Raw genomic sequence first — 22,572 nt, 5'->3', positions numbered from 1 at the left:
GCAAAATGTTACCAAAACATATATTATACACTTTAATATCTCGTCTCACTATATTCATATTGACGCTTACACTACATTAAAAAGAAAACAATTAAATAAAAATAGTTTTAAAATAAAAAATAATTAATTATTATATTAACTAAATTAAATATTATTTTAAAAACTAAAAAATTATTAATATATAAAATAGTTTTTACTATTAATAAATAATTTTTAAATTGATACGTATTAATTTTATATTTAATAATTTTTTAGTGATATATTTTTTATTTTATTTTGTTTTATTAGAAATGCTACCTATATATATAAGAAAAATGTCACTTTGGTTTTGCAACAATTATTTCTTTCTCTTAGTCTTCCATGGACCAACATATGTTACCTATTCTTTTAGCTTTTTCCATCTTGCTACTATTCTTGTTTCGAAAACACAAAAGATCTAAGAAGCAAACCTTACCACCAGGTCCTAGAGGCCTTCCCTTCATTGGAAATCTTAATCTACTTGAGAGTTCTACTCTCTCCTTAAAACTCTATGAACTATCCAAAAAATATGGTCACATCTTTTCCCTTCAACTGGGTTCAAGGGCAGCCATTGTTGTTTCCTCTCCAAAACTAGCCAAGGAGGTGATGAAAACACATGACCTTGAGTTCTGTGGCAGACCTTCTCTCATAAGCTCCATGAAGTTATCATATAATGGCTTAGACATGGTATTTTCACCCTATAGAGATTATTGGAGACACACCAGAAAAATATCCATCATCCATTTCCTTAGCCTCAAGCGTGTCTTGATGTTTTCCTCAGTAAGAAAAGATGAGGTTACCCTATTGGTCAAAAAGATCACGCAACATGCTTCTTGTTCCAAGGTTACAGACTTGCATCCGTTGCTAACGTGTCTAACCTCTGCTATAGTGTGCAGAACTGCTTTAGGCAGAAGGTATGAAGAGGAAGGGATCGAGATGAGCATGTTCCATGGCTTGCTTAAAGAAGCACAGGAACTGGTATCTTCCACCTTCTACACAGATTATATTCCCTTGGTTGGGGGAGTGATTGATAAACTCAGTGGACTGATGGGTCGTCTCGAGAAGATGTTCAATGTGTTGGATACGTTTTATCAGAATGTTATTGATGAACACCTTGATCCTGGAAGAAAGAACCTTACAGATGAAGAGGATATCATCGATGCCTTGCTTCAATTGAAGAATGATCCTTCCTTCTCAATGGATCTCACTCCTGCTCACATCAAACCCTTGATGATGGTGATTCTATTTTCTCTCTTCACCTTTTAACATTTCTTTCAATTTCTAGTAGACTTATCAATTTGGCTAACTCACATGGTTATGGTTTGGTCTTGATCCACATGCGTTAGGACCAAAAAATCCACAGAAGAAATTCAGAGTCAAAATATCAACCACAAAAGTTCCATGAGTTAGAGTCAACCCATAAAATATTTTTCAAAGCTGAGATAGGCTTAGTTCATCTAAGGTCAAGTCGAGTTGGATCAATATTGGATTAAATCAGCTCCTGTTCAGATCAAGTTGAGTAGGGTCGAATCATGCTTATTTCAAAAAGTGAAAGGGAATATGCCATTCTTACTGGGACATGGTAATACAGGAAACAGTTTTTGAGTGGTTAGTTTGTAAGTATATAATAAATTCAAAGATAAATATGAAGTAACAAAGGAATATAGAAAGAGATTTTGTAGTACATATATATGAGTTTTGGTACTCTTTGAATCCACAATTAGTACATATTTTATTTTTGCCGCAATTTGTATACTGAATGAAATAATTTTTGTTGCTACTATTATTTGTCAAAGTTTCTAATAATGTACTTTTCATGTGTTTGTACATGACAGAATGTAATTTTAGCAGGGTCAGATACCATTGCAGCAGCAGTAGTGTGGGCCATGACAGCACTAATGAAGAACCCTAGAGTGATGAAGAAGGCACAAGAGGAGATTAGAAATGTGTTTGGAGGGAAAGATATGATAGAGGAAGAGGAAATTGAAAAGCTTCCTTATCTGAAGGCTGTTATAAAAGAAACACTGAGATTGTACCCTCCAGTGCCTCTACTTGTACAAAGGGAAACGATAAAAGAGTGTAGCATTGAAGGGTACGAAATTCCAGAGAAGACATTGGTGTATGTGAATGCTTGGGCAGTGCATAGAGACCCAGAAACATGGAACGATCCAGAAGAGTTTTATCCTGAGAGGTTCCTTGACAGCAAAGTAGATTTTAGAGGGTATGATATGGAGCTGATTCCATTTGGTGCTGGGAGAAGGGTTTGCCCTGGCATACACATGGGGATCATCACAATGGAGCTTGTGCTTGCTAATCTTCTCTATTCATTTGATTGGGAACTGTCTGAAGGAATCACCAGGGAAGACATTGACACTGATATGCTTCCAGGAATCGTCCAACACAAGAAAACTCCTCTCTGCCTTGTTCCTAAGATGCATGCGTGATTCCGAATTTGCATGACAATCTTATGCTTAAACTAGTTGCAAAATAAGTCATGCAGTCTGTAGGTCGTGTCAGAAAGAATAAAAAAGATTAAATAAGTGTTTATCTATGCCCCCATGATCATACTCCAATTTGGGTTTGCAAGAAATGAAGTGCTCTGTAAGAAAAATTTTAGTATAATTAATGAAGAACTTTTGTATTTTGATTATGAGAGTAGTAGATATTTTACATAATGGAATGTAGGTTAATACCGAATGTATGAATGAAGCAGAAGCAACCTGATACCTTGAGACTCCATTCAGTAAGAATATACTCTTAACAAATAAATAAATTATCCTGAGAAAGAGTAGATAACACTGTTCAACAACCCTTTATAATAATATTATAATATTTTAATATTTTAAATTAAAAATTAAAATGAAAATATTTATTTATTTAGAGTATGTTTTTACAGTATCAAGTTATGAGGGTCCAAGTAAAATATTGGGAAGAACGTAAAGGATACTTCCTAGGAGTCGCAAAGAAAAACAGATTCTACAGTATAAGAATTGTACCAAGAGGTCATCATCGCCTATAAGCTTAGACTTAAACATTCCTTCCACACTTGCATCAAAACAAATGCAACATAAACCAATTACAGCACCAAGAACTGCACAAGCAGCAATGATGCCATGACAGAACAGACCGACCAGAATCATAACATTACAATCCTAGCACCCTTCCGAATAATTCTAACCATAAGCATCAACTCCCCTTACCATTGTTGCATTGCAAGACCATCTGCAACAAGCTATAGGTACTACATAACCAAAGAAACGGAAAAAATAAACACACAAATTTGGCACGCAAAGCTGATAAGTTAGCTGCATAAAATATGTCACAACAATAACTCAAAACATGGGAGAATCTGAACAGCTAAAGATGGAAGTTCTGCAGTGTATTTGGCTCAACACACAAACCAAAACCAGTGGATTACCTAATGTTGTAACCCGTAGAACATCTTCAAACAACATCTGATATGGCTTGGCACACCTTCCAGAATTGGATCTGTAGCATGTGTATAAAGACAAACCCCGCACCTGTAGCACCCTCAGCAAATTCTGCTTTTCTAGATCCCCTTCTTCTTAGCTTCATATCCGTTCTGCTGTGAATTTTCCAGAATTGGGAGTTAATAAGTATCAAATTCCATTAATATTTCATATTAAAATATAATACTAGTGGGTATTAATTGTTAAAATAAGTATAAAATAACCCTTAATTTATGAAATTATACATTTTTATATATTTTGTGATTTAAATTTAAATAAGAATGATTTATTTCTAAATTTGTGTTAATTTTAGAATTTTAGGGAAGAATGGACATACCTGAACAAAAGGAGAATATACAAAGCTAAAAATGGAAAGTTGAAATGCACCAACATCTCCTAAGCTGCTCCAAACTCGCAAAAAGCCTGGATGCCACTAGTGGATCTCGCTCAAGCGAGTTCATTCTCACTTGAGTGAGATTGCTCCAGTAACGTTGGACCTTTTTATGTTTTACTCGCCCAAGCGAGTCCATTAGCGCCCAAGCGAGACGTCACTTAAACCCAAGTCAATAAGGTTAAATAGAGGGGTTGAGACACAACCCTAGGTGTGCAAGATTGAGTAGAAAACACCATTGAGGGAATGGTAACCCAATTGGGAGAATAAAAGGTGTGAGAAACATTAGAGGAGACAATCGTCAAGGAGAAACGTCCTAGATCTTCTTTTCTTGCTTTCCCTGCTTGTAACAATCATCATGTGTGGCTAATTATACCCTTTGGGATTGGAAGTAATCTGTTCAAACTCTTATGTATGGAGGTGATATCTAAACATAATATTTTTGTTCTTGATTGATGATTGATACTATTGTTTTGTTTGTAATGCTTGGTTTACCATGATCTAGAATCTTACATTTCACTGGAAAGTACTTCTAAGGTTATGACCTAAATAATAATACTTAACATATTTGAATGCTAGAATAGATTTGAAATATTAATTGCTATCAATGTCTGATCTTAAGGATAAGTTGTTTTTATAAATATGTAAGGAATTGATATTTAGGAAGCTTCTTAATAATTTTATATGCGAGAAATCGATATCAATGATTTTTATACGGACATCAATATCAATCAAATGACACAATATTGTCATGTTAATCAAAATACAAAAGAGTGAGAAAGATGAAACCCAATCCCTATTTTTTCAATTGAAGTAACAAGCTCTTTGACTTGTTTTCTTATTAATCATTGCTATCATAATAACTCTCAACAAACTTTTATTATTCTATTTTATATTTAGTGAATCTTTTACTTGATTATTCAAGTATTCCTTGTGGGTTCGAAAAATTATTACGTCTGACAAGACGATGGATACACTTGCCATAGAAAAGTCGTCAGGCTCTTGGCGCCGTTGCCGGGAAACACTTTAATCGTTGAGTATAAATTCCTAAATATTGTGAATATTCTAATTGTTTTTATTTTTGCTAATAGTTCTTAAATTTTGTTTATATTTCTTTATTTTGTTTTTAATTTGCTTTATTTACAAAATTGTTTTATTTTGTTATTTTATTACATATTTGTTTTTTATTCTATTTTAATTTGCAAATATGATTTTATTGTTTTAATTTTTATTTTGAATTTTATTTGAATTTATTTGTTATGATTTAATTAGAATTTATTATGTTTATTTTAAAGATTTAGAAAAAAAAGTATTCTGTTAGTGCTAGTGAATCCTTGTGCTAACCCTTCTGTCTTATATGATATTGAGAGATTAAATTCTCAAAGACCAATTATTATTTGAAGCAAAGATTGAAAGGGCACCCAAAAGAAACAAAAAAACATGGCGGAAGGGCAAGGACCACCCCCTAAGAGAACTCTTGGAGATTATGCTATGCACCAGGGGTCAAGGAATTTTCTACTATTGCAATACCTGCCACCGCCAAACCCTTGGAAATGAAACCCACTTTTCTCACTCTCATCAGTACCCATCAATTTACAACAACGAATCATGAGGATCCATATTCACATTTGTCTACATTTTATGAATTGGTGGGATCAATGGGCTTCCATTAAGATGATCTTGAAAATGTCTATATGCGTTTATTTTATTTTTCATTGGTGAGAAAGGCTAAAGAGGAGCTCAAATCACATCCAAATCAGAGCCTTACTAGCTAGAAGGATGTAGAAGAAAAATTTCTGCAAAGATTTTTTCCAATCTCTCGCTATATCAAAGCAAAGTCTAAAATTTCTATGTTTAGACAAGGAACAGATGAAGCTTTTTGAGACATGGGAAAGATTCAAAATGATGTTGAGAAAATGCCCAAATCATGGGTTTGAGGACATTGCTCAACTAAGCATGTTTTATAATGGTCTCAGATGTTGCAGCTGGTGGTACAATCATGACAATTGACGTAGAAAAATCAACAAAGATTATTGAGGCAATGACATCCACAAACTATCAAGCCCAAAAAGATAGCAAAAATGAGCCAAAGAAGGGGATGATGGATCATAATATTTCAAATAAACTTTTGGCTCAAAATAAAATTTTGACACAATAGATGGAAGCATTAACTGCACAAATGACTAAATTGCCACAACAAATACAAGTTGTGCAGGTTTCTCAAAGTCAGAGTCAAGAAATAATGTGTGATTTGTGTGGAGATGATCATTCCAATGAGCATGATGCTTACCAGAGTTCATATGAAGAAGAAGCTCATTATATGGGGAATCAAGGAAGGCAAGGTGGGTTCTCTAGCAAAAAATCTCAAGGTTGGAAACGCAATAAAAATCAAAGTTTCAAGCAAGGACCTTTTCAACAACAACAACCACTATATCCTTTGTCGCAAGAGAGAATAAGCAAACTGGAGGATACTTTAGAGAGATTTATGCAAACAACATTGTCCAATCAAAAGAATTTTGATATTGTTGTTAAAAATTTGGAGACGCAATTGGGGAAAATTTCACAACAGTTGAAGAAATCCAATGAGCAATGTAATTCAGTCACTACTAGAAGTGGAATAGTTGTAGGAAAAGGGATTAGTGATAATTTGATTATTGAGAAAGAGAGAAAATTTGAGGACAGGGAAATGGAGAGTGAAGAATTACTTGCTATAGTGTATGCACTTGAAAGTTTTCGATTTTATTTGATAGGCTCTAAAGTGGTTGTTTTTACTGATCATGCTGCAATTAAATATTTACTGAAAAAAATCAGATTCTAAGCCAAGGCTTATACAATGGATACTTTTGTTGCAGAAATTTGATTTGGAAATTAAAGATAAGAAGGGATGTGATAATAATGTAGCTGATCATTTATCAAGATTAGAAAATGATGAGGTAACCACACTAGAACTTAAAGTTCTTGCTGAATTTCCAGATGAGAAGCTGTTGGTGATCAAAGAGAGGCCATGGTTTGCAGACATGGCCAATTTTACTAGAGCAATTCCGGAGAATTTGGACTGCTATGAAAAAAATAATTTTTTTAAAGATGCCAATCATTATGTTTGGGATGACCCTCATTTTTTTTTAAAATTGGTGCATATAATTTGCTGAGAAGATGTATCTCATTTGATGAATGCAAGAGAATTATATAGCAATGTCATAATTCAACATATATCGAGGACACTTTAATGGAAAAAGACTGTTGAAGATGGTTGCTGCCCCTTCAAGACATGTGTTTGATGAAGCCATTTGTGTAAATTTCACTTGTATTTAATTTTGCTTTAAGAATGTCTTAGGTATAGTTTAGAGGTTGTTTAGAGTAGGCTTTTTGCTAGGTACCTCACCTCTTAACCCCATACCATGTGATAAGAGCAAGCACAAGTTTTATGGAACTGTTTTTCACATGTTTTGCAAAAACACTCTTACTGCATAAAAAATAAATCTGTTCTTTTTTAAATGAATAGATTCTTTTCTTAATCTGATGCTTTGATTAAGAGTTTTTGAAAATCATGGTTTGTGCATCAAGTATTTTAACAAATTCTTCATTCCATCAAAACGACTGTGTTTTACTTGTTAAGAAGTTTCTGTTATCGTTTTGAAAATAAATCTGTTCATCTGTAAATGAATAGATTCTTTTTAGTATGGTGTCATGTTTATCTTAAAAAGGCTTTTTACGTTTTATCCTGCACCAGGGTGTTTGACTAAGTCTCCTTCACATAACAGATTCTCTAACTGCTTTTGAAAATAAATATGTTCATTTTATTTTCAATCTGTTTTTTTTATAATAGCTTTAACTGTTTTTTGAAAATCTGTTATAAGATGTTTTTTTCTATAAAAGGAGAGTTTGTTCCTGCATTTAAAAAGTTGATCATACAATTTAGAAAACAAGTTTTACAACAGAGAACTAAGGATTTTCAGAGAATTAGCATGTGTTCTTGAAAGATTTTCTAAATCACAAAGTGTGCTTGTTCTTGGTTGGCTCTAAGGCTTGGTTAGAGGTGCTGCTACTATGTGAGCAATCTGTTCTACTGGTCTAAGGAAAATTTCTGCATTCTCTATCAGGTGTATTCGTTTCATATTTCGAATTCTTGTAAAAGTGTGATTGTAAACTCTTCTTGATAGTGTTTCTTGAAGAGTGTGTGTGCTGAAATAGAGTTTTTCAACAAGTGTGCCAAGGTTCTTGTAGGGTTCAAGAATAGTGGCTGTGTAAGTGTGTTTCGTACGTTTGTTTAGTGGATTTCACCTTGGATTAGGTGAGACTGGATGTAGCTCATTTTAGTGAACCAATATAATTGTTGTGTGTTCAATTTCTCTTCTTCCTTGCACTCGGTTATTGCTTATGTGTTAATCTATCAGAAATTGAATATGTTCAATTAAAAATAAATTTGTTCTTTCTGGGCTTGTTCATTCTGTTCTTATTTTCTGGAAAATCAGTTTGGTTATGTTAAGAAGATATATGAACTGTTAAATACAACTGGAACAGTTTGATTGTGATAGGTTACCCAATTGATTGTCAAGCTAGTAATTGAACCTTTATCACTTGCTTAAAAAATTGAAGGTCACTGATTTTGTTTTTCATAATATCCTCTTAAAATCAGTGTGTGTATAGCTTGCAAATCAATCCGCATAACTTCAAGAACTACTTGGCTGATATAATCGTTTTGAATACATAAACAGTGTAAAAATAAATATGTTCATTACTAAATAAATTAATTTATTTTTGTGTACTGTAATAAAATTTGAATCTGTGCGAAAGTTTTAAAAGGTTAATTCACCTCCCAATACATAAACAGTGTAAAAATAAATCTGTTCATTACTAAATAAATCGATTTATTTTTGTGTACTGTAATAAAATTTGAATATGTGCGAAAGTTTTAAAAGGTCAATTCACCCCCCCTCTCGAACTTTGACACTATTGAACCCAACAAAGACAACTGCAAAAATTCTTCAATAAGGTTTTATCTGGCCTTCACTGTTTAAAGATACACATGCTTTAGTGCAAAGATGTGACAGGTGCCAAAGAACAGGAAACATTTCTAGAAGATATGAGATGCCATTACAAAACATTCAAGAAATTGAAGTTTTTTATTTATGGGGCATTGATTTTATAGGACCTTTGCCATCTTCTTTTTCAAATGAATATATATTATTGACAATTGAGTATGTTTCTGGATGGGTGGAAGCTATTCTAGCACAACATGCAAATTCCAAGACAGTCATTAAATTTCTTAACAGGAATATTTTTTGCAGGTTTGACACTCCTAGAGTATTCATAAGTGATAGTGGTTCTCATTTATGTAATACCCAATTGAAGAAAGTTTTAGAGCATTATGGGGTTAGTCATAAGGTGGCATCAACTTATCACCCACAAACAAATGGGCAAGCAAAAGTTTCTAATAGAGAAATAAAGAAAATATTAGAGAAAATTATGGCTTCATTCAAGCTTGATGAAGCTCCGTGGGCATATAGGACTGCATATAAAACTCCTACTGCCTTTTATCCATTTTAGCTGATTTATGGGAAAGCTTGCCATTTTCTAGTGGAATTGGAAGAAATTCCATTTCATGGTCACAAAAGGAATTGTCTTAGGTCATAAAATTTCTCATAAAGGGATTGAGGTAGATAAAACAAAAGTTTAAATCATTGAGAAGTTACCTCCACCAGTCAACATTAAAGGAATCATAAGTTTTCTAGGGCATGCTGTTTTTTATAGAAGATTTATTAAGGATTCTCGAAGATTGCAAAACCTCTATGAAACCTTTTCAACAAGGATACTCCTTTTAAATTTGATGATAGTTGTTTAACTTCTTTTAACAGTTTGAAAGAAAAACTCATCTCTGCACGTATTATAACTGCTTTTGATTGGAAATTTAATTTTGAGATAATGTGTGATGCTAGTGATTATGCAGTAGGAGCAGTTTTAGGACAAAGAAAATATTTTTTTCTTCAAGTTATACATTATGCAAGTAAAGTTTTGAACGAAACTCAAAGTAATTACACTACAACAGAAAAATAATTACTTGCTATAGTGTATGCACTTGAAAGTTTTCGATGCCATTTCTGTTGAACCAAGTGGTGTTCAAGCTTTGAAGAATCCAAACCCTTTGAAGGATGTTGAAGCTTGGCTGTGCTTGTTGTTGCTGTGTTGTTTTAGTTAGGATCTGGGGTAGATTGTGTATGTAATCCACCTCTTGATTGAATCCAAAGCATAGGCATTCTCAGTCTTTTTGAAAGAAAAATGTTTTTCAAACTAAGTTAAAAACAACCGATTGTTTTGTCGAAACAACCGATTGTTTATACTTAGATATTTTTAGAAAAGATTGAAAACTGTTTTTCAAATGGTTGAGCTGTTAAAACCAAAACAACCGATTGATTCGAGGAAACAACCGCTTGTTTGTTTTGGTACCATAACAGAAAAACTGTTTTATCTTTGACTGAGCTTTAAATGTTTTAATTGCTTACGCTTCAGTCTTTAAATGCTTTGACCAATCATTAAATGCAATTTAAGAGTTTGTTAAGATTTGATAACAAACAACATCTTTGAATAAATTCAGAAAAAAAGAATTGAGAAACAAGATTTTGAATACAGATTTTGAGTTTTTCAAAGAGCTGAGATTGCTTAGAATTTGTGATTGACCAAAGTGTGTGGAATAGGATTCTGCTTGTATTGATTTCAGTTTATCTTCTGTAACAAGTGTAATCCTTGTACTCTGTTGAACAAGTTTTGTTTGTGTGTTTGCTGAGATTTGTTGTGTGTTCTTGAAGGGATCAAGATCAATAATCTTAGTATTGGTGTGTTGGCCAAGAGAAGTGTGTGTCTTGAGGGGATCAAGGTCACTTTCTTGGTTGTGGTGTAAGTGATCAAGGTGTGATTGCTTAGTGGATTTCCTCAGAAGTTTCTGAGAAGACTGGATGTAGCTCTGGGTTTGAAGTGAACCAGTATAAACATCTGTGTACATTTTCTCTATCCCTAACTCTTTAATTTCAGTTTTGTTATTTGTTTACTGGTATAAACAACCGATTGTTTCTGCGAAACAAGCGATTGTTTTGCTGGTGCAGTGCTTTAAGCTTTGTGTTTTGGAAAGCTGATTTCTAAATCAAGGTATTCTCGAAGTAATTTCATTCCAGGCTTAAAAGATTGCGAAAACTCTCTTTAAACAATTCACCCCCCTCTAGTTTAAAGCCATATATTCTAACAATTGGCATCAAGAGCTTGGTTCTTGAAAATTATTCAAGTTGATCCAAAAATATTTTTTCTATGGCTGGAAAATAATCTTTTGAGGAAGGTGCTTCAATCTACAAACCACCTTTATTCTGTGGATTGAATTGCAAATACTGGGAAGCCAGAATGAAAATCTTTGTGGAATCTATTGATCAAGGAATTTGGGATTCAATTGAGAATGGTCCTTACATTCCAAAGTTTAAAAAGAATGGTTCTTCATTGCAAAACCTTGGTCTCAATGGACCAATGATGAATGTAAGATGGCCAAGCTTGATTGTACTGCTCAAAACATAATAGCCTCTGCACTAGATACTAATGAGTTTTTCAGGATATCAAAATGCAAAACTGCTAAAGATATGTGGGACACACTCAAGGCTGCTCATGGACACAATGAACCAAAGGAGGCAATGACAAAGAGTCAAGCAAGAAGGAAAAGAAGGCAAAATAAGAAAAGCCTCAACCTTTGCTTCATGGCCAGAAAGGAGGATGACTCAAGTAGTGTAAGTTCATCAAACTCTTCAAACTCTGAAAATTATGGTCAATTACTTCAAGCCTTTCAAGAAACGCATGAAGAAGCCAACCGATTGGCTCTCTTGAACAATCGGTTAAAAGAAAAGAATAGCTGGCTTGAAAACAGAGTAAAGACACTGGAAGTGGAATTAAAAAATTCAAAATCAGATTTTGAAAATCTTGAAATCATCTACAAAAACTCCTCTTGCAAGTGTGATACTCTAGTTTGTGAAAATTGCGAAAATCTTGAAAAGAAGGTCCACTATCTTGTTAAAACTGTGGATAAGCTTTCTAAAGGCCAATCCAACTTTGAGAGTGTTCTAACATCTCAAAACTGTGTTTTTGGAAAAGCTGGATTGGGTTTTAATCCACAAAACAAACAAGATATATTTTCAAAATCATTTTCGAAAATGCAAGAAAAACAACCGATTGGACCATCGAAACAACCGATTGTTACATGCTTCTATTGCATGAAAAGAGGCCATTCTGTGAGGTTCTGCAAAATCAGAAAATATGTTGTTCCTAAAGGTCTTATGAAGTGGATTCCTAAGGGTAATAAAGCTTTAATTGATGAGTGTAAACCAAATGGACCCACATTCATAAGGGGACCAAATCTTTGTACTTGAAAATCTTTTTTGTAGGGAATCTTGGAGGAGAGCAAGCAATTGTGGTACTTGGACAGTGGATGCTCCAAGCACATGACACAGGACAAATCAAAGTTCCTGAGCATCTTCTTTAAGCAAGAGGGTCATGTCACCTATGGGGACAACAACAAAGGAAGGATTCTTGGGAGAGGATCCATAGGAGACAAAGACATCTTGGTCATCCATGATGTGCTTTATGTAGAAGGCCTAAAGCATAATCTACAGAGCATTAGCCAACTATGTGACAAGGGATATCAAGTGATGTTCAAGTCAAACACATGTGAAATCTGTCTACCCAACACCAAAGAGGTAATGTTGGTAGGTAAGAGAGTTAATAATGTGTATCTTCTAGATATCTCTTCACCATGTTCAATTGGTTGTCTTCTATCCAAGCAAGATGAATCTTGGCTTTGGCATAGAAGAATTGCTCATATTCACATGAATCACTTGAACAAGTTAATTTCAAGGGATCTTGTGATTGGGCTACCAAAACTCAAGTTTGAGAGGGATCACATTTGTGAAGCATGCCAAAAAGGGAAACAAGTGAAAAGTTCTTTCAAAATAAAAAATGTTGTTTCATCTTTGAAACCTCTTGAACTTCTTCACATGGATCTCTTTGGACCCTCAAGAACTACGAGTCTTGGTGGAAATTATTATGCTCTTGTTATTGTTGATGACTATTCTAGGTATACTTGGACTCTTTTCTTGGAATCAAAGAGTGATGCCTTTTCTGCATTCAAGAAGTTAGTAAGAAGGTTGCAAAATACAAAGAACAAAAACATAGGTTCTATTAGAAGTGATCATGGAGGAGAATTTCAAAAGGAGAAGTTCAGCAAATTCTGTGAGAAGATGGGAATTCTGCACAACTTCTCTGCTCCAAGAACACCACAGCAGAATGGAGTGGTAGAGAGGAAAAACAGGTCTCTTGAAGAGCTAGCAAGGACAATGCTTAGTGAATCATCTCTTCCTAACTACTTTTGGGCAGATGCAATGAGCACCTCATGTTATGTGATGAATAGGGTGCTTATTCGACCCATTTTGAAGAAAACTCCATATGAACTCTTCAATGGAAGGAAGCCTAACATCAACCATCTAAGAGTTTTTGGCTGCAGTTGTTTCGTTCTCAACAATGGAAAGGAAAACTTGGGAAAGTTTGATGAGAAAGCGGATCTTGGCATCTTCATAGGGTATTCACTCACAAGTCATGCATACAAAGTCTACAACAAGAGGTTGATGACTATAGAAGAATCAGTTCACGTTGTCTTTGATGAGGTAGATCGCAGAATCAATCAAATCCCAAAGACTAGTGCTGAAGAAGATGAACAGAGCATCAGTTTGGAGAAGCTGGAAATCTGTGCAGAAAAACAACCGGTTGATTCGCAGAAACAACCGATTGAAATTCTGCAACAGAGTGAGCTGCCCAAGGAGTGGAGGATTCCTAGAGATCTGTCAGTGGATAACATCATAGGGCAGATAAAGGAAGGTGTCTCCACACGTAGCTCCATCTCAAACTTCTGCAGGCACACAACTTTTGTCTCTCAAATTGAACCAAAGTCAATTGAGGAAGCTCTCAAGGATGAGAAGTGGGTTGAAGCTATGCATGAAGAGTTGAATCAGTTTGCAAGGAATGAGGTATGGTTTCTTGTCCCTAGAACTGATGAAATGAATATTATTGGTTCGAAATGGGTTTTCATGAACAAGTTTGATGAAGATGGTGTGATCACAAGGAACAAAGCAAGGCTAGTTGCCAAGGGCTACAATCAAGAGGAGGGTATAAACTATGGTGAAACTTTTGCTCTTGTTGCTAGATTGGAGGCTGTGAGACTGCTGCTGACTTTTGCTTGTATGAGTGGTTTCAAACTCTTCCAAATGGATGTCAAGAGTGCCTTCTTAAATGGCTACATCAATGAGGAAGTCTATGTAGATCAACCACCGGGCTTTGAAGATCATAAGTATCCCAACCATGTTTTCAAGTTGAAGAAAGCTTTGTATGGACTGAAGCAAGCTCCAAGACAGTGGTATGAGAGGCTTAGTAACTTTCTGCTATCTCATGGTTATGAAAGAGGAATGGTAGACAAGACTCTCTTCACCAAAAAGTCAAATGCAGAAATAATTCTTGTGCAAATCTATGTTGATGACATCATCTTTGGTGCTACACAAGATAGTTTGTGTGAAGAGTTTGTGGCTGTAATGAAAGGTGAGTTTGAAATGTCTATGATGGGAAAACTGTCTTTCTTTCTTGGATTGCAGGTTAAGCAAACAAAGGATGGAATCTTTCTATATCAATCAAAGTATTGCAAAGAGATTCTCAAGAAATTTGAAATGGAGAGTTGCAAAGAAGCAAGCACTCCAATGTCATCAAGCTGTTACATGGATGCTGATGCTGCTGGAAAGAGTGTAGATCAAACAAAATACAGAGGATTGATTGACTCTTTGCTTTATCTAACAACTAGTAGGCCGGACATCATGTTTGCGGTGTGTCTTTGTGCAAGATATCAAGCAAATCCTAAAGAGTCACACTTCAAAGCTGCAAAAAGGATTATGAAATATCTCAAAGGAACATCATCTGTTGGATTATGGTATCATTCTCACTCTCCAATTCATTTAATTGGTTATTCAGATTCTGACTTTGCAGGTTGCAAGTTAGATAGAAAGAGCACAAGTGGCACTTGCCTCCTTCTTGGCTTAAGCCTAATCTCATGGCATAGCAAGAAGCAAGCATGTGTTGCTCTCTCTACTGCTGAGACTGAGTATATTGCTGCTGGAAGCTGTTATGCACAGATTCTGTGGCTCAAACAACAACTTGCAGACTTTGGATTACAAATCAACAAGGTTCCTTTGATGTGTGATAACACAAGTGCCATCAATCTTACCAAAAATCAGATTCAGCACTCAAGGACCAAACATATTGAGATAAGACATCATTTCATCAGGGATCATGTAAACAATGGGAACTGTGAAGTGAAGTTTGTGGAGACCAAACTGCAGTTAGCTGACATCTTTTATTGTGAAGTGATATTGCCTGTTTCATGAAAGTGTTGCACCGTTACTACAACATCACATTTAAGAACATCCAACGATTAACAACAAAATCTTTTATTCTCTTAGTTTTGTTTTCCTTATCTTCGCATAGCTTCTGTGTATTTGTAAATTAATAACATATTATTATTATTAAAATTTATTAAATTAAAATTATCATTTTAATATATTAATATAAAATAAAATTATTATTATTTCTTTACCATAAATTATTATTATTAATAGTAATAATAAAATATTAATATCCTTATTATAATTATTATCATAATTAATTTTCATAGTTTTATTATCATAACTATTATTATTATTATTACATAATATTATCAAATTAATAATTTTATTTTATTATATATCCATATAAAATAAAGTTATTAGTATTATTATTATTATCAATTATTTTATTAAAATTAAGAAAATTGTTATTATTATTATTATATTTTTGTTGTGAATAGTAGTTATAGACGGATATTAACAACTAATATTGATAAATGTCAAATTACCAACAAATGTTGATTTACACCAAATTATCGATTGATATTACAGATGGATACTGATTTACGTTCAATTACCTATAAATATTATTGACAAATTTTTGGTTGTGCATATCTGTCGATAAAATTTGTTAGTAAAATCAAATTACCGACAAATACCTATCTATTGTTAAATTTTTGTTAATAAATCCAAAAATTTCTTTTAGTGATTGTATTAAATCTTTAATTGTCTAGCTGAGAAGAGTAATCACTTTTTATTTATTAATTAGTACCTAACTTATAATTTTGAATTTCATATAAGGTTTAAAAGGAAAACAATTTAAGGTTAAAGTACCTCATTCTCTATGTTAGACATGGGACACAAATTTTCCTTTTCTGCGTTTGATCCAAATTAAGATTCTAGGTCTAAATAATCTCATATATTTATCATACTTTTCTTCTTTAACTTCGGTAACTTATCATCTTGTGCCCTAATCATCTACATTCATAGCAAAAATCTTATAACAATCTTCCTTCCTCTTATAAGTATATCTTTTATTGCCTTGATTATCTTATTTAAGTATCTACTTAAAGTGTCTCGATAGCCTAAATATTTCCTCACCAATTGAGTCTGAACCAAATTTGAAAGTATCGTCTTCCTCTTCTAGAGCTTTCTAAACTCTAGTTCCCTTTTGTCCGGTTTGGGTTTGCTTTAATTGACTCTATGTGAAAACCTTGGTCAAATTATGTGAACACTTTCTTTTGGCCACAATCTTGGAGATGCATGATAACTCTCATTTTTCTCATCTTTTTTTTAGTCTGATTGTATCTCTTGGAGGTTTCTTTCGTTATTATTTTTTAATTTTAAAATATATTTATATTTTCCTTAAGAAATTAGAATTTTAACAAAAACAAAACAAAAAATTATCTTTTTTAGCTTAAATTTTGATTGAACCGTCTAACATTTGCTTATGATTGTTTGTAGGAACATTAGTGTTTGACATAAATAACTTTAATGAAGATACTTAGATTATGAAGATGAGAAAAAGTTAAGTTTAAGGACTTAAAATCAACAAAATATGTGGTCAAAGGTCAACAAGCACTAGATGGTCAACAAAGTCAAGAAGAAGCTGAAGACATTTAATTTAACAAGTTTCATATTAGTTTTGCGGGTCCGATTCCAGTTAGAGAAAAGTGTTGGGTTTAATAGTGCCAAAGTTCAAGAGGGGGGGTGAATTGACCTTTTAAAACTTTCTCGCATAAACAGTGTTTAACACAGTTTACAGAAAATAAATCGATTTATGTGAAAATGAACAGATTTATTTCAGCACTGTTTTTGTTTGAAAAGCGTTTATACAGCAAGGTTAATCACATGATTATGCAGATAGATTTTCCAGATGCACACACACTGATATTAGAACGAAAACCAGTGAAACACAAAACAACAAAATTCAATTTCAAGCAAGTGATTAAGGTTCAATTGATAGCATGCCAATTAATTGAGTAACCTTTACAATCAACCTGTTCCAGTGGCTTTTAACAAACTATGAGTGTTCTTCTTGATATCAAACAGTTTTGCAGAAATTAAGAACAATGAATCACAGAATCAGCAAGCTTCAATTTTAAGCAATTGTTTAGGGTTCAATTAATAGCTTTGACAATTTCTTGAGCAACCTATCACAGTCAATCTGTTCCAGTGGCTTTTAACAAATTTTATATGTTCTTATCAGAATCAAACAACTTTTTCAGAAATTAAGAACAGTATGAACTGAGCCCAGAAAGAACAGATTTATTATTGATTGAACAGATTTATTTCTTTGCTGTTTTATCAATTATGCAGAAACTTAATTGCAGAGATTGAGAGAGAATGAACACAGGGCAATTATACTGGTTCACTCAACTGAGCTACATCCAATCTTCACCTAAAACCAAGGTGAAATTCACTAAATCACAATACAAACAAACACAATTCCCACTGTTCTTGAAACCTACAAGAACTTAGGTACTCTTGCTGAAAAAATCTATTTCAGCTCACACACACTCTTCAAGAAAACCTATCAAGAAGAGTGTTCAACCAAACTATTACAAGAAATAAGAAGTGAAACGACTACACCTGATTGAGGATACAAAGATCTGCCTTAAAATAGTAGGCAAGATTGCTAGAGCAGTAGTAGCACCTCACACCAAGCTTTTGGAACCAAACCAAGAACAAGCACTTTGTGATTTTCGAAGTCTTTGAAGAACAAATGCTAATCCTTTGTAAACTTTTAATTCTCTGATGTCAAAACTTGTTTTTGCAAATGTATGAACGATCTTTAAACTCAGAAACAAGTTTTGATTTTATAGAAAACCAACTTATAACAGAATTTTGAAAAACAGTTAAAGCTGTTATAAAATGAACAGATTGAAAACAAAAAGAACAGATTTATTTTCAAAAGCAGTTAGAGAATTTGTTAAGTGAGGAGACTTAGTCAACCATTCTGGTGCTGAGATAAAACTGAAAATCGTTTAAGCTTGACATGACACCAGAGACAAAAAGAATCTATTCATTTACAGATGAACAGATTTGTTTTTCAAAACGAAAACCGAAAAGCTTAACTGTTTGAAACACAGTCGTTTTGAAAGATAGAAGACTTAGTCAAAATACATGATGCACAAAATCTAATTTTCACAAGACTTAGCCAAGGCATCAGTGTAAAAATGAATCTGTTTATTTAGAAAAGAACAGATTTATTTTTATGCAGTAAACGTGTTTTTTTGTAAAACATGTGAAAAACAGTTTAAGAAAACTTATGCTTGTTCTTATCACATGGCCAGTGGTTATGAGGTGAGTTACTCAGCAAAAAGCCCACTCTTAGACAACCTCTAAGCACTACCTAAGACACACTTAAAGCAAAGCAAAATACACATGAAATGTACATAGAAGTCTTCATCAAACACAATCTTGAAGGGGCAGCAACCATCTTCAACAAAAAGGACCACACATTTTTAAAGATTTGGAACTCTATAAATATAATCTAATTATAGAAGTAAAGACATCATCAATCTAATTTTTTCCTTATATGTTAATTCAATTGCAATCTATAGTTAGGACATTACATAAAGCCAGTTTTTACTTTCCTAGCCTTTATGTTTATTAAGAAGTGAATTTTAAGCCTAACTCAACTTTATAAAAGTGGCTTATAAGGTGAGGTTTACACCCACTTATATCCTATGAAATGTCTTAATCTTTAGTCAATTTGGAATCTCCAACACCCCCCTTCAGCCCAACAAACAAATCGTTAGGATATACTCGAAAATAACTCTGATACCATATTAAGAAGTGGACTTTAAGCCTAACTCAATCTTATAAAACCAGATTATAAAGTGAGGTTTGCACCCACTTATATACTATGAAATGTCATAATCTCTAGTCGATGTGGGATCTCCAACAACGTTTATACACTTTACGACTTCTGCAATTTATGTTTCTGCAATTTACATTTATTCATTTACATTCTCGCAATTTAAGTTTTTCTCATTTACACTTTCACAATTTTTAAGTTTTTTTCATTACTTATCATCAGAAAAAAGTCTCTCACTTTCTCTCTATAGAACTATTAGAGAATCTAGTAAATAATGGCTGACTAGATGGTCTAGCACTTGCACTTAGATTCTTTTGCACAAACTCTTTTGTATTTTACTTTACACTTGAGTTTCTTTTCAAGTCTTTTATATAGTATCATTTACATTTCAATGTTTTACATTTTAAGTGTTCATAGACCGTCAACTAGGCTTCTAGACTATGTTTTACGTTCCAATTTGTTTTCTATTTCAATTTCAATTCAAATTTGCAAAAGAAAGAATATCGTAAGATGATTCGTGTACAACATGTATTTCTTTAATTCACGTAGATTGAACCTATATTACATTAGGAGAAACTGAGTTTTATTTGAGGGAAAACTGAGTTTTATTTGAAAACCTGAGTTTTATTTGAAAACCTGATGTGACTAAGGCTATATCAGTTTTTAATTTGAACAAGCAGTAGTGTTATAGGATCCTAAAGCATATATTTTGTAATAAATTTTCTTAGAAACTAATTCCCATATTGATACCAAGAGATGAGTGTGCGAATAATGAAACCGAAGCAGATAATATTACAAATAAACTTTTGTGTTGGAAAAATAAATAAGTAGCAGAGAAGACATGATTAGGTTAGAAAGGAAGTAATGAAAGTAGGAAGTGAGGTTGGATTGGTAAGCAAAGTTATCTAGAGAAAGTAGGACCTATAAATGGGTGATGAGTCCTGTATGGCAGTGGCGTCTTGCTGGAAATAACTCTAAGAAGCTCAACATAAAATGGAAATTGCATGACTGCATAGATAGTGAGCGGCAAGCAAGTGGCAGCACAAACAGGGAAGATTATTCTCTTGTACTTTTCATTGAGCACAAAGAAATATGCAGCCCAAAACGAAACGAGCATGGAAGCAACGGATGCAAAAAGAGAACCTAAGCGGAAGATAAGCTTCAAGGGCAAGCTGAAGCGGAAGTCTTGAGCCTGTTTTGAAGAAGTGAGTATGGCGAGGAACATTACTAGTGCGGTGATGGAGAAGCCTAGTCCAAATAGTGCAGCCATGGAAAATACATCAAATGCAGGTTGGTCACTGTAGATAGGTTTTCCGTCCTCGGTGCTGCCGGGCAGGGAACCCGATGTTGCGAAGGAAACTCCGGCGATCAGAGCTGCCACAACTGAGGCAGAATTGGATAAGTCCTTTAGGGCATCTGAGGAATCTTTCACTTTCTGCATGTGTTTCCGCTCATAGATTTCCCATGCAGTGTGTTTATATTTGTTGCGTCTATAATTGAATTCTTCCGGCACTAGGCCACTGATGTACTGCTCCATCATCATACTATACAAATCTTCATATTTTAATTAATCATTAATGTCAATTACAATCTACATTGCTCATTTATATATATATAATTTATAAATACACATACCTCGTACCACTTGATATCCCTTATCATTTGCATGGTATTACTAGTCCTTTTGTTGATTGATGTACCTGCTGCTAAGTGTAACACTGTGTTCTCTATGTCATCCATTTCTAAAATTAAGCTATCAAAAATTTCTTTTTTCAAATTCTTCCGCAACAAGTCAGTAACACTGACTTGCTTATTCTTAACTGCCACAAGCAATACATTTTCATTTCTAGGGCTAGTTTCATGTACGACACTTGGTACTTTAGATTGAAGTCCAAGCACAATTTCCTCAATGCCGTTTCTTGCTGCTGTCAAAAATGCAGACACCTTTTCCTCTTCTTTTGCAGCAGAGTTCATTTGTTGATTGAGCACTGACAAAGGATACACTTAACTGTTTAGGATTTGTTATATAAAACAGATAAAAGTGTTTGTCCATATTACTAAATGTCTATACTACAGTCTTATATTAACAGAAAACTACCCTTGATCCATTTAATTTCTGTATCAAAATCCAACTTATAAAAGTTGCCTCAATCGCTAATAGTAAAGTTAAGATGGTTGCATTGAACAAATATTTTTATCTTTGTATTATATTCACAAATAATTAAAAAATGACATTATATTTTCATTCTTCTACATTTTAAAAAACATGCAAATATTTGTAAGTATAACTTATTTTTCCAGTATCTTATATAAAACTTTCAAAGCATAATAAAGATAATAACAACTTGGTAATTTCTTTTGAAAGTGGACTGTGTCAGCTGTTGTTGCAGATTCTGTGGTAGTTTCTTCTTCATTATGCTCTGAGCAATATTCATTCAGCACTGCATATATATACAGAGGGAGATGGGACCAAACATTTAGATTATTAATACAATAACAATCATGGATATGCAGAATCATGTTTATCAAAATTTGTTAAATCCGTGTAATTATCAACTCAGTTTCTTTGATTTGACATCCTTTTCATATTTTTAATTTGCTACTTATAACAGTTTTATTTTGTTTATACCTGAAAATCATCTACACATGCTTTGGATGCAACAGCATAATACCTTAACTCTTAATTGCACTATGAACCTAATTTTTTTTTAAATGATGATCCTGAGGTGAAAGTGGAGTAATATATGCATGGAAAAATTATTAAGGATGTTGTTGAAAGGAAAAAATTGAGTTTTATTATGCTAGAAAGGCTAGAAAATGTAAGGAATTATAAGAAATTCACATCTCTAGGAAATTCTGGATTTGTGTGCAGTGGAGGATTGAATTGGCAGCGAAAATGAGGCAAATTAATTTAGTTAAACATACTGTGTCTGCATGATAACAAGATAATCAAGAATCTTAATTATGGCTTACTTTTCAACTGTTCTTGGGAAATAAATGGGCCGAATTCTCTATAATCTCTGGAATATTTCATGGATGGTTTGTCTCCAGCAATTCCTATGTCCATATAAGGGTTTCTCATAAAAAAAGTCAAGAGTTGAACACTCCAATTGTGTTTTTGCTTTATCTTCTTTATTGCTTTCAAGTCTTCCAAGTTATGTACATATTCACGAAAAAGACCAAGATAAATAATCCAACTAGATTATATTCACTTAATTGCTATAATCTTTTATATTTTGCAATAATTTTTTTTTGAATTTTACATAAAAATTCATTAACATACCTAGTGGATTGACACTCCAATCTGAAGGTCTAAGACATTTTAATGCAAATCGAACAATACTCTCTATAGATCGAACAAAAGAAACATGTTTTTCTTTCACAAATATTTGTGCTTTCTTGTCTTCATCTTCTATATTCACTGAA

At 33.4% G+C, this 22,572-nt stretch overlaps 2 protein-coding genes and 1 non-coding gene across 4 annotated transcripts; 1 reads left to right on the top strand and 2 right to left on the bottom strand.

Moving 5' to 3' along the window:
* The first annotated feature begins 332 nt into the window (after positions 1-332).
* Positions 333-2,668, top strand: LOC137831181 (cytochrome P450 83B1-like). The gene is made up of 2 exons (XM_068638757.1): positions 333-1,254; positions 1,854-2,668. The coding sequence occupies exons 1-2, from the start codon at positions 361-363 to the stop codon at positions 2,460-2,462; spliced, it is 1,503 nt and encodes a 500-aa protein (XP_068494858.1). The 5' UTR covers positions 333-360; the 3' UTR covers positions 2,463-2,668.
* A 3,041-nt stretch (positions 2,669-5,709) lies between these two features.
* LOC137833776 (small nucleolar RNA R71) lies at positions 5,710-5,813 on the bottom strand. The gene has a single exon (XR_011084824.1). It is a non-coding gene; the product is annotated as a small nucleolar RNA R71 (small nucleolar RNA).
* A 14,076-nt stretch (positions 5,814-19,889) lies between these two features.
* On the bottom strand, positions 19,890-21,799 carry LOC137833048 (ankyrin repeat-containing protein At5g02620-like). Of its 2 annotated transcripts, none has more exons than XR_011084661.1 (2): positions 20,782-21,799; positions 19,890-20,700 (listed from the first exon to the last, which is right to left on the bottom strand). XR_011084661.1 is itself a non-coding variant. In XM_068641434.1 (2 exons), exons 1-2 carry the CDS (start codon positions 21,118-21,120, stop codon positions 20,048-20,050), a joined length of 966 nt encoding a protein of 321 aa, XP_068497535.1. In that variant the 5' UTR covers positions 21,121-21,799; the 3' UTR covers positions 19,890-20,047. The 2 variants fall into 2 exon arrangements, 1 of the variants encoding a protein (XP_068497535.1); XM_068641434.1 differs by having other exon boundaries at positions 19,890-20,674.
* Between the last annotated feature and the right edge of the window lie 773 nt (positions 21,800-22,572).

The sequence above is a fragment of the Phaseolus vulgaris genome, chromosome 6 (assembly GCF_000499845.2).
Source record: "Phaseolus vulgaris cultivar G19833 chromosome 6, P. vulgaris v2.0, whole genome shotgun sequence".
Taxonomy (NCBI): domain Eukaryota; kingdom Viridiplantae; phylum Streptophyta; class Magnoliopsida; order Fabales; family Fabaceae; genus Phaseolus; species Phaseolus vulgaris.
The sequence above is the reverse complement of the archived record's forward strand: the minus strand, read 5'-3'. Positions and strand labels throughout refer to the sequence as shown.

What these genes read in the sequence shown, in the direction of transcription:
- LOC137831181 (XM_068638757.1), top strand. Translation starts at nt 361, where the DNA reads ATGGACCAACATATGTTACCTATTCTTTTAGCTTTTTCCATCTTGCTA. An exon ending in ACATCAAACCCTTGATGATG is followed by an intron (nt 1,255 to 1,853) that starts GTGATTCTATTT and finishes TGTACATGACAG; the next exon opens with AATGTAATTTTAGCAGGGTC.
- LOC137833048 (XM_068641434.1), bottom strand. Translation starts at nt 21,120, where the DNA reads ATGAACTCTGCTGCAAAAGAAGAGGAAAAGGTGTCTGCATTTTTGACA. An exon ending in GGGATATCAAGTGGTACGAG is followed by an intron (nt 20,675 to 20,781) that starts GTATGTGTATTT and finishes ATGATGGAGCAG; the next exon opens with TACATCAGTGGCCTAGTGCC.